General features: G+C 33.1%; 1 protein-coding gene across 2 annotated transcripts in view; it reads right to left on the bottom strand.

Annotated features, from left to right (window-relative positions):
• The window catches only part of LOC140441451 (synaptic vesicle 2-related protein), a 61252-nt gene extending 48531 nt beyond the window's left edge, over window positions 1–12721 (bottom strand). The window contains exons 1-3 of one of the 2 annotated variants that reach the window (XM_072532186.1): window positions 12495–12721; window positions 11657–11816; window positions 10397–10493 (exon numbers count right to left, since the gene is read on the bottom strand). In XM_072532186.1, coding sequence (XP_072388287.1) covers window positions 10397–10493; window positions 11657–11816; window positions 12495–12630 — 393 coding nt within the window. In that variant the 5' untranslated portion in view covers window positions 12631–12721. The remainder of the gene's footprint in view (window positions 1–10396; window positions 10494–11656; window positions 11817–12494) is intronic. The other variant, XM_072532187.1, reaches the window with a different exon arrangement.
• Between the last annotated feature and the right edge of the window lie 6 nt (window positions 12722–12727).

Raw genomic sequence — 12727 nt, 5'->3', positions numbered from 1 at the left:
CTTGAGTCGGCTACAGGTAGGTACTTGACAAATAGATGGGGTTAGTAGTTTTATTTAAAAAAACATAATCGAAATTTATAATGATTTTCTTTTAAATCTTTTGAAACGGTTACACAGCCCTCCCCACGATTTCAACTGGGTACCAGCGTGGAATCGGACTAGGCATGGTGGCACACCATACTAACCTTTTCAAAAGTGGAAATAGATATACGGAGAGGTAAGACAAACAGAATGGACAAATGTAGCTACAATCTGGACTCACAGAATCCTTCTTTCACAACTCACGTGGGAACAACTCAAAGATTTCAGAACAAAGCGAAACAGAACGCATAGAATATTTATGACTCAACTATAAAAATGTAAACAAAAAAAAAATAATTGCATTCTCACTCTCAAAATGCATAGGGTATTTCACCTATAACCAATATCATGAACAAAGCGGAATAAAACAAAACATATCTACAAATCATTATTTGAGACCAAATGCTCGCATTCAATCGAAATAATATAATTAAGATATTACCATTTGAAATTTCATAAGTAATATATAGCAAAACATACTAGTGTTGTCACCAAGATACAAAACAGATAATTTACTGCGTAGTCGTTATGAGACCTAACACAATAAAACACAAAAAAAAAATAATGTTATCGTTTGTTCGGAAGCGTAGAGTCTTTCATCTATGACTTAATCCACGAATAACATAAGAATAATAATACAATCGTATCATTAACGCCATAAGATACAAAATACAAATGTGTCATCGTTTGTTCGGAAGCATAGAGTCTTTCATCTATGACTTAATCCACGAATAACATAAGGTAATAACGCAGCGCGTCATTATAGACACTTTTAGAAATACGCAGAGAAAGGGAAAGAGTTACTAATAGTTCAAAATTGGGTACATTAAAGTTCTACGAAGACATGCCTTAATAAGTTTACTGGAAGAGGTAGACATTAGAATTCTGTAAGACACATCTATATTTAGAAACAAAAAAAAAGCTGATGTTTAGTTATTAGTATGACAACTAGAATTTGTGATAACTAACGTGTATCATCCGCTTATAATAGGGACAACATCGGTAGGTCAACTTCGGGTAGGGTTAACTTCGGGTAGGGTCTAAATAATTCTAGATTACATAACTAAACAAGTATTGGAGAACTAAAAAAAGTTTCTTACTGAATTTATTACTGAAATACAATTATGAATGGCTTATTGGATGGAGAGTCTGCACACTAAGAGTAAAACTTAGGCAAAATGAACAGATACTATAATGAACTATCATTGGTAACTAGACAGAGGAATCTTGATATCTTTGGTATAGATACCAAAAAAATTACTTGGATTTATAAGTCCGTAAAATAAGATAAATTGAATTTTGTATCCACTTGAAGACAACTAAAGGTATGTACAATTCATTGTAATATAAACTAACATAAGCATAAAAATATCACATTCTACCAAGGCATTCTAAAAATAAAATGAGATTAAATTTTGCAAACACCCTTAAAATCAATATAGGTTCTTGGTCGGGGTAGCACAAACTCAAGATCTCGATCAATACAAACTAGAGAGAGAATAATACCGAAGTAGAATAAGATAAGATAAAAATAAAATTTATGTCGAAAAGAAATACGACATATATACATATATATATATATATATATATATATATATATATATATATATATATATATATATATAGACATATTGAACACAATAAATGATCAATATTATAATAATAAAAAGTAAAACAGTTCAACGAACTGGGGTGCGAGCCAAACTGAGTTGCTCTGGAGATCGACGTGCGGAGTCTCCTACACTACTTCCAGAGGCTCGTCTCTTTGCGACAACATCTGAGATACACAAAATTATTAATTGGAATAGGGATAGGTCCACTAATCCACTTGACTATAGCAGGATGCTCCCTGACTAATAGTCAACACCACCGACATAAAACAAGGGTTGTCGAGACAGCTCAAAAAAAAATTGAAACATGTCAACTTCCTGAAGGGACAGATTTGCCGAAGCAAAGTGGTATTCAATGTACTAAGTACTAGGATATGAGTGCTGTACTGACCCCACGCCAAAAAAATTTGGAAAGGAAACGAATCCTCTCCAGGATAAAGTTCGCGTTAGCGCAACTCTTCCTGTACACGGGCCACGGAGGGATTGAATAGTCGCTGAAGAAGGTAGCAAAGATTAAGTACGCAAAGGCGTAAAGGGAATCAACTAAAAAATTAAAAATTAAGAATGGACTGAACATTTTAGAAGAAAGGTATTAAAAATTTAAGAAAACCGATTTATTCGGTTTCAGACAAATCTGAATTATCCGACGAAACACTGACTGGTTGAAAATTGAACTAACGCAAAAGAAGAAAGACAGGATGGCCAATAGTTCCATAAGAATATCCTCTGGGATTGATCACAGCAGAAAATTTCCAAGCAAGGAAACTTCCAAAAGGACACAAGAAGAAAATAAATCCAAACCGTTAATACACAATCTTGGAGAAGAGAAAAGAAAATGGGTATATGGCATACAAGCCACAATCGCTAAACAGTTCAGTTTCAAACTGTTGTTTCCAAAAGAAACAAAAAAAAATCGTAAGGGTCTTCCACAAAACAAAAACTTACGATAAGACTTAAAAGGAACGGAAGAATCATTACAATCTTCCAAAGAAATAGAAAAATATTACAGTCCATCGTCAATAATAAAAAATCATGATGTTGGATGTAACACACCACAACGATAAAAAAATTTGAACAGTAAAACACACACCTAACAGTGACACCTAATTGAATCCAATATGGTCGTCATACAAATCACAAAGAAATGTTTACCATTCTTTAGCAGAACTCAAAATAATATAAACTTTTAATTCTCAGTGGGTCATTTAACGGTAGTACCAGAACTATTTCAATTGTTAAACAAACGTGGTCTTAACGTCGACATAAAGATAAAAGATAAATTCACAATAGTCGGCAGCGGGTTGTTTCACCTCTGTTTATACAAATAGTCACAATAGACAACAGCAAACTACTTCAACCTTCACTTGTACCATATCATGAACACAAGATAATAAATGAAAGCTTTTGAGCCTTAGCCAAAAGTCTCAAAGCAAAAAGATATAATATGTGGTCTAGTAAACTGTACTAGAAGACCACAAGAATGTCAACGACAAAAAGAAGAAAGCTGCTGGATATACCAGTAGTCTGACATCAACACAAATAACTCAAGATACAATAATACAGGTCACATGCCTGTACGTCCTACAGGACATCTCGAGAAAAGAAAAAGGTAAATCCACAAAATAAAAATAAGTTCCAGTACCAAAAACATACTTCTACTACATCTGACCACACAAAGACATAAAATTAACATAACAGAAGGAAAATAACAATATTTCCGCTCTATATTCTCAACAAAGACGCCTTAGGCAGAGAGAAACGAAGTCATATCATTACTTCCTTATACTTGCAAAACAAAAGAACCATGCACTGTAAAATATAGAAAGCATTTTCCTTTTCAGGAAATAAAGTTTTCTTTTCAAAGTACGAAAAAGTCAAAAACAATGAAAAAATAAATTTTTAAAATAAACGAAAGACAAATTAAAAAGAAAATTTAACAGATGACAGACTAAACATATTAAAAACATCCTAAGTTAAAGAGCTCAACTTCATATCCTCGCAAAAAAATATTTCGCGTAAGTAGTCTGCAAAAATCCAGATAACACATTTTAAAATTAGGTAGGTCGGGACAGCCTGTATATAGATATAATTCCCAGCTGTTTGCTGCAAATTAAACCATAAATAGAATTCGCTTAATTGATTTTTCAAATAACAAACGCTAAGAGCCATTTCGTTTATTTAAAATAAACACATTGAGGAATATAATTATTATGGTTCTATCAACAAATAAGACTGAACAGCAAAGAGAAAGAATTGAGGACTATACAAATTGTTGAGACATATTAGCCCGAATAAATTCAAGGTTTCAATCAATCTAAACACTAAAAAAAGAAAAACGAAATATATTACTTACTTCATGAACGTAAACAAAATTTATTTCTCCTTATGAAATGTTTACTTTAGATGAGTCCGGGAAAAAACAGACGATTATTCATTCAAAATAGGACCATAAAAATGCCTTAGATTATCTAAGAAAAATACGCACTTTAAACATTCCAAATACGTATTATTTGGATCTCGAAAAATAGACGAAAATATTTCAACGGAATTCTTCAAAGACAATATTAAAGTGAAAATGAAAATTGTAGCAGTTTAACTTTGGGATAGGAACTTGATGTAACGAAAAATTGCATAAAACAAATACACAATATAACTTAAAAAATGGTTTAAAACATACAGACTTAATTAACTACATATACAGGGGGGTACAAAACAACTAATAATATTGAAAAAGATATCTGGCTTCGGGAAAAGGGATAAAAGTCTAAAAAATTCTGAAGATGCAGGAATATTCAAAAGTCTCAAAAGGGCCCCACTGGCGAGCGCCATTTTTGTAACGAAGGTACAAATAGAGCAAATCTAAAACATGCACCACGTTGGGCGCCAGTTTGTATCACTGCGTATTACAATAATATATACAAGCCAGAATCGCTCACTGTCGAAGAGAATTGGGCGGGGTTTTCTTAAACATATAGAAACTATATCGTATCTTAAATTCAAGCACAATTAGATAATACGAAATTATAATTTATTATTGGACGCCACCCCTGGTTTATCCTCGAAGGGGAAGAGCAAAAAAAAAATTAAGATTTATTGAAAGTTTACAAGAAAACTATTCTTAATTATTTCTTAGTATTGAACAAAAAGAAAACATTAAAAGTTACGTCATCCCAAAGGGATACCAAAATATTATTTTATGTTAACATTATAAACAAAAAAAATCTTTGTATCGTATTAAATTAAGAATTAGTTATAAAGAAAATGAATGTATATATATATTAACCCCAAATTTCGAAATTTGTTTACATTGAAAATAATATAGTTATTTATCAACTCGGAATATTGAAGAAAATAAACCTTTAAATAAATTTAGAACACTTCACTATATTTTCATTTCTTTTTGAGTTCATAATCATTTCCGTTGTCTTGAAAATAGGTATAATAAAAATTGGTACAACCTTAATCTGCTCTGTTTCTTTTCTTATTTAATCAGTCACCAAATAAACCATTGATTCGGCTACACCCGATATTAATCCACCACCATCCTAGATAAGAGGGGTTAGGTATTCCATAAAAAGATACCGCTACGGGGCCATGATCTGGAATAACTCCATACCAATACTATCTTGCGATAAGTCTTAGAAATAAGTCAGCATTATAGCCTCTCCAATAAGGGTCTAAAAAAATAAATATCTATCTGAAATATGGACAAGAAAAGGATTTCTCAGCTTACCTCTAAATGAGACCCACTTTGGAAACACGTCTTAGTTGGACGGTCTTAACAGAAAAAGCGAAGCGCTATCATGGCGCCTGATTCTGGGCGTGAGTGACAAGTTGATGAATAGGCTCATCTACCGGATATATTTGGGAATTACAGAAGAATCCTTGAGTCGGCTACAGGTAGGTACTTGACAAATAGATGGGGTTAGTAGTTTTATTTAAAAAAAAAATAATCGAAATTTATAATGATTTTCTTTTAAATCTTTTGAAACGGTTACAAGATAGCTCCATGCAGTATTGATTATAGGTACACAACTCTTATAATATATATATAATAGTGATAGCCATAGTGAGAATGTATTATGGAGACAGAAACACATTTCCCTTGGATAATGAGAAACAATAATTGGGAAAATATTGGAGTCAACATAAAGGGGGAGTGTCTGAACAACTTAAGGTTTACAGACGACAAAGTCCTTATTACAGACCGGGTAGCTCATGCCTGTCAACTTCTTTAAGACCTTCAGAGATATTGTACACGAGTTGGCCTTAAAATTAATTTAATTCACAAAGACACAAAACATGACCAACATTGTACTGGCCAAAAACATTTTAACTAATAACACGCAAATTTATACCTATAAGTATCTGGGTCACGAGATTAAATTAGGAAGAGACAATCAAACAACAGAGTTAAACAGGAGACTAGGACTAATATGGGCAGCTTACGGAAAACTGAATGAACTCTGCAGATCAGATATTCCCATGTGCTTGAAAAGAAAGGTCTTTGATCAATGTGTACTTCCAGGTCTAACGTATAGAGTAGAAACATTGACCCTTACCAGAAAATAATCAATAAGATACAAGTGGCACAGAGAACAATGGAGAAGTCAATGTTGAATATATCCCTCAGAGACAGTTTCAAATCAAATAGTTCGGAGAAAAACTGGTGTTACGGACGCAAGAATTACAACGCTGAAATGGAACTGGGCAGAACATGTTGCCAGAGTCAGAGATAGAAGATGGACCAAGAAAATTTTAGAATGGAGACCTAGACACGATGCTTATCGTAAATCGAGGACGTCCTTTAACAAGGTGGTCATACGACATCAAGCGCATCCAGCACAACTGGATTCAGGGTGCTTAAGATCGGATGGAATAAAATTATTTACGAGAAACCTATGTTCGGCTGTGGACTCAAAACAGCTAATGATGATGTTCAAGAATGATGGTATAATAAATGTCCAATCCATTTTTTTACATCATCGGAGTATACGGCCCAGAAAATAGCAAGCCTCAAATAATAAGGAAAAAGTTTTATGACGAATTACAACAAGTAGTAGTTCAAGTCAGGGGGAAGATGATTATATTGGAGGATTTTAACCCAGAATTAAGCTAAAACATAATAAGAATTTTAAAAACGAAAATGGAGGACTGATGATAAACTTCTACACGCATAACGAACTTAGAATAAACAACACATTTTTTTGTCACAAAGATCAACACAAATATACATTCAATAACAACCGTGGACAAAGATCTATGATAGATTATGTTATAACCAACAGAGGTATACATCCAACAAAAATAATTGATAAGATGACTCAACTCAGCAGATGTAGGTAGCGACCATAGCCTAGTATTATGTAAAATAAGAAACATCATGAAATACTTCATAACCAAGAGAGCGGCGCCAACAGAAATAAAAATCAGAGTCTAAGGATTAAATACGGAATAGGGAATGAAACATTAGAAAACGATAACATCGAGGACAGCTGGGAAAACTCAAAAATAACATAATTAACTCAGCAACACAACCACTTGGAGAAAGAAAGTAACGAACACTAGCATATCAAAAGAGAAAACCACATGGTTTAGAGAGGAAATGAAGACAAAATGTAAAGAAAAGAAGAAATCCTTTTTACAATATAGAACACAACAAACACAACAGGCATACAACCACTATAAACGAATCAGAAATGAAACGAATACTTTAGATAGAACGCAACTTCTACGGAACACAAAAAGAAATATGGAGAATCATCAGAGGACAAAGAAAAGAGATGAACGAACTAATAAAAACGAAACAAATTCAGAAGGAAACATGGGCAGACTACTTTCGATCCCTATTTGAAAGTTGACGATAATGAACCACCAACACCAGAGGTGACGACAAACGAAAAACTAAATATTGAGGAGAAAGAGACAAAGACAGCATTAAGGAATTAAAAAATAAAAAATCACCAGGAGAGGACAGAGTACCGAACGAACTCCTAAATTACGGAGGACCAGATCTGACCAAACCACTATTAAAACTAATCCAAAAAATAATAGAACAAAACAGAATTTCTCAAGAATGGAAATCAAGCATCCTAATACTTCTCTTCAAAAAGGGAGACGAATCGGATCCAGAAAATAACAGAGGAATCAATTTGTTAAACACAACATTAAAATTAACAACCAAAGTAATAACAAATAAATTGAATGAAATTATAACACTAGGTTAAGAACAACTAGGTCGGGAAGATCATGCACCAAAGCTACATTTATAATGAGACAAGTGCAAGAGAATATACAACAATAAACCGGCATATCAATGTTTTGTGGACCTTTGATTGGGTCAAATTAAAGGACGTTATCCACTTATTGTACGCAAGAGAGATACGTCTAGGAATAATCAAAACGATCGAATTACCACAACAACACATTAAAAGTAAAAGAAGAAGAAGAACTAACTGACCCTATTGAAGCTGGCAATGGGATAAGACAGGGGGATTCCCTGAGTCCTCTGTTGCTCAATCTGATTATGGAAGAAATAATAAAAAAAGTAAGAACTAAAAAAGGATGCCTAATGGGAGAAAAACAACTTAAAATAATCTGCTACGGAGACCACGCAATACTACTCTCTCAGAGTGAAGATGATTTACAACCTATGCTACACCAATTTAATATAACCGCCAGAAAATTTAACATGTTAATTTCTCCAAAAAACCAGGGTTTTTGGGGAAATTATTATTAATAAATTTCTACACAACAACTAATATATTTAAAGCATCAGTTAATAAAATAATTCTAGCCAGGTAAAGAAAACAATTTGTTTATCCTTCAAAATGTATTGAAAGTAATGAAAATTGACAATTTTCCTTTGATTTACTAAATTTTGAAAAGGGACAATTTTAATTTGATTTACTTTTTGTAGAAATAAAAGAAATTGTAAGAACTTCAGTAGCGAATATTCCCTCCCCTATCAGTGATACCAGCTTGCAAGCGACGAGGCATGCTTTGAATCAGATTTTGGATCACATTCCGCAGAAGATTGTTCCATTCCTGCACCAATAGGTCGCGAAGCTCTCTTGAATTTCTGGGGGCCGGCAAATGACTTTGTAAATGTCTCTTCATATCATCCCAAACATGTTCTATGGGATTGATATCTGGATTGCGAGCAGGTCAAATAAATCGTATGATTTAAACCTGGTCAAGAACCTCAGTAACTATCAGAGCAGTGTGGGGCGAGGATTATCATGCATAAATTTTGCGTCGTGTCAAAGAATGTCCATAAACGGTAAAACATGGTCTTCTATAACCTGTGTGAGGGAGACCTACGTGTAGTCAATGTCCCATTCTCGATAAAGACTAACTCTGTGCGAGCGTCAAATGATATTCCTCCCCATGCCATAATTGACCTTCCACCAAATGGAAGTTGCTCGGCAACACATGCGTTTGTCTGAGCCTGTAAGACAGAATTTCGATTCATTGGAAAACAATACATGACTCCAATTGTGTATTTTCCAAGCCAAGTGTTCTCGTGCAAATTCAAGCTGGGAATTCGGTGTTCAGAAGAGGAGAGAAGATAAACCAGCGGGGAATGAAGTCACCTAACTATCCATTGACTTAGGATTACATTTCTCACTTCTTGCAGATTTTTTTCGAAGGGAAACTGCCGTGACCGTTCAGTTTCTCAAACACTAGAAACGACAAAACGGTCATATCTAGCAGTTGTAATTCTACCTTGACGTGAACCAGGTCTTCGAGTAAGCAGATCGGTCTCTTCGTACCGTCGCCATACTCGTTGCACACTCGAGAGACTTAAACCAACGTTTCTCGCAGTGTCGTGCTGATCAAGGCGATCTTCTAACGCCGTTACAACAGATCTTATGATCATTGCAATACAGTGACAGAAACAACACTACACAAATAATTTACAATTGACGTTAAAACCACGGAAACAAAAATTATGCTGATAACGGTTTATAGGAAATAGGGTAAGGGGCCCGCCCTTTTGATCTCAAACGCTTATTGAAACAGCAACAATTTTTTTCAAGCAATCCATTGGTAAACTATGAAACTGAAAATAGTTAAAACAGAATAATAATTTCTAAAATAAATAAAATTAGGGGGTGACCCTAATTTTATGCTCGGCAGGCAGTGTACAACGTAGATGCAAGGTGGACAACATCAAGGAGTTGGTAAGAAATAGAAGAGTAAAGAGCCGGTTCCCCAAAAGGGGTCTTCTTACTGATCATGTAAACGATGGAATGACAACTTACTGGAGGCACATTGAAAAACAGACAGTCATGTCTACATAAAAAGAAGGAAGAATATTTTTTTTTGTACCAAGTATAATTTTGGTGTAAATATCACCTATAACTGCATGAGATGTACTAGGTTCTTTCCACCCACACGAATGACAAAAGAAAAATAGTTTTATAAACAAATACAAACTGTTAATTAAACTACTTTTACTTTGGTTAAAATCATACTTTTGTGGATATCTTTACAATTATTCCTACCTGGAATAACAGGTAGGAATCCACAAAAGGTTAATGCCTGTGGTTAATTTTTATTATTGTTTACATATTGTCAGCAAATTAGCCAGTCTCTTATATCACTCTTCCTACTACATATTAGGCATAGAAATTAATAATTCTATTATTGTGACAAATGAAGAAAGCAGACACCAAAAATTCAACTAGCAATGTACTCACATGTTTTCTGCCATATCTATCACTTAAGTTTCCCCAAAATGTTGATGATAACATCATTCCCAAAAATACCACAGTAGTAGTTAAAGCTTGCTGATACCTGAAATTTTGTTTTACATTTCCACACAAATTATATACATAACTTAAAAAGACAACAATTTTGACTTACTAGAATTTAAAAAAAGTTTACATACTTTTGGATATTTTTGCAGAGTTATTTGTCAGGAGTGAAATAACCAAAAATAAAAGTTATTCAATGGTAAACAGCATTTATCTTATGTGCAGTAAATTTTTAGTATTTCTTAAAATACTTGGCATTATGTGTGAATAAAAGTGGTAAAAGTAGAAAATTTTCAGAAAACTTTTCAGTACAGCTTCCAGTGTGTAAATATATTGTATGGCTCATACTTAGCTCCCTAGTTAGAACCAAATAAGGGCATTTTTATATACTTTTTAGATTATCTTATTGATATAGTTACTGTATCAAACACAGTAGGAATAAAACAATAAAGATGATGGGGTTTGTGATCATTACAGGATTTTTGGGATAATTGCGTTAACCCCTTCCATACAGTGATGCACCTGTGTGCATCATGCTTGGCTGTTCACTATGTACAGTGATGCACACAGGTGCATCATGAGTTTGCATTTATTATAAACTTCATTATACTTAAGGTGTTTTTGTTCGATCTGAATGTTCTTATTCAAATCTAGAGGTGGGGAAACCACCTTATTTTATTGTTACCAAATTCGTATAATTTTTGAATAATTTTCATTTAAAATGTATTTTATAGATAAAATTTAATTTAGCTCACATACTATGTACAATAATATATTATTTAATACAAATAGTTTTATTTCTAAAATTAATGTTATTGTTACATTACCTTTAATTAGAAGTAGTGTAATACTGTATTTTAAGCAATAATGGTCAACACACCAATCCACTTGGTAAGTGCATGAATACATATATAAGTGTGACTTGCCATATGACGGTCTGGCACAAAGGGGTTAAAGCATTATACTATAGTTTAGTAAGGTGATTGGGGAGATGGGACCTTGCAAATTGTGTTACTAATTTCATTGATCCCTGCTGGATGTGGCCATAATCTATAGGACTCCCACACATAAATACATATTAATATAACACAAGATTATGGAAAATTTGAACATAGCTAATATATTTTAATGTAAAGTAGCACTATTTTCTTATACTACCTTAGCCTACTGAAAACTAACAGGGATTGTGGTCATATATATTACCTGGATATCTGCCAATCACAATGTAGAGCAGGTGAAAGAATTGAAAGTATAGTCATCTCCATACTATCAGCCATCCAGCATAGCCCAGTCCATAAAGACAGTTTCACTTGAAACCAACCAAATCCTAAGGCATTCACAGCTTGTGTCACAGTAAAAGTATCTAAAATACATAGTTATTATTATGTATTATACAAAAGTAACTGATAAATCTTAACCTTAAAGTTTACATTTATATTTTATTAGAAAGTTGTTGTATATAAAAGTAAGTTACAACTGACAAAAATTCTTGAAACTATCTGTGTTAAACCTTTGATGATTTCTATGTCTTGCTCTTTTGTTTGCTTATTTTTACATATATATCATTTGGAATATTCATGACACTGATTGTTACATTTTTTTTGTTAGCTGCATTTTCTTGGATTATTCACTATTTGTATTAGTATGTTACAGCAAGTACAAGTGATTATACAGTTATAAAACAGTTCAAGTTAAATCATTATTTGCCTATTTGTCCCAAATTCCTCACAACATGTTTCTTGTTGCTTTAGCTAATACCAAAGAATATAGACGCTTATAGCGTCTATATTCTTTGCTAATACTATTTTAAAGCTAGCAATAACGAAATGGTCGACTATTTGATCAAATTATCAACTTAGTCAATAATTTTATTTTACAATTTAGTGGTATCTTGCCAAAATATACTTGCAAAAAGCCCCATAAAACCTATTTTCTACACTATATTTGAACGATGATATACTTTTGATAAATTGTATGTAAAACTTTATTATAGATAAATACGTAAATGACCCAAATTGTAAGTTATTTAATAAAAATTTACCATCAGGTACAACAGAAACAGAGCCCATTTCAATTTCTTGTGGTATATGGGTCGTATCTGTGTTTGCACTGGTAGCTGGAAGAGATCCATTATTTTCGTCTATGTCTTGGTAACCTTTCGTTCGCTTTAAAACCATTTTAAATTAAAAACAATAAATAAACAGGCTAAAATATAAAATTGTTTACGTAGATAACATTTTTACAACCATAACATAACCGTGTTTTGATGTCACT

Source organism: Diabrotica undecimpunctata, chromosome 5, assembly GCF_040954645.1.
Source record: "Diabrotica undecimpunctata isolate CICGRU chromosome 5, icDiaUnde3, whole genome shotgun sequence".
In the NCBI taxonomy this organism is placed as follows: domain Eukaryota; kingdom Metazoa; phylum Arthropoda; class Insecta; order Coleoptera; family Chrysomelidae; genus Diabrotica; species Diabrotica undecimpunctata.
Note: the sequence above shows the minus strand (reverse complement) of the source record. Positions and strands in the feature narration are given on the sequence as shown.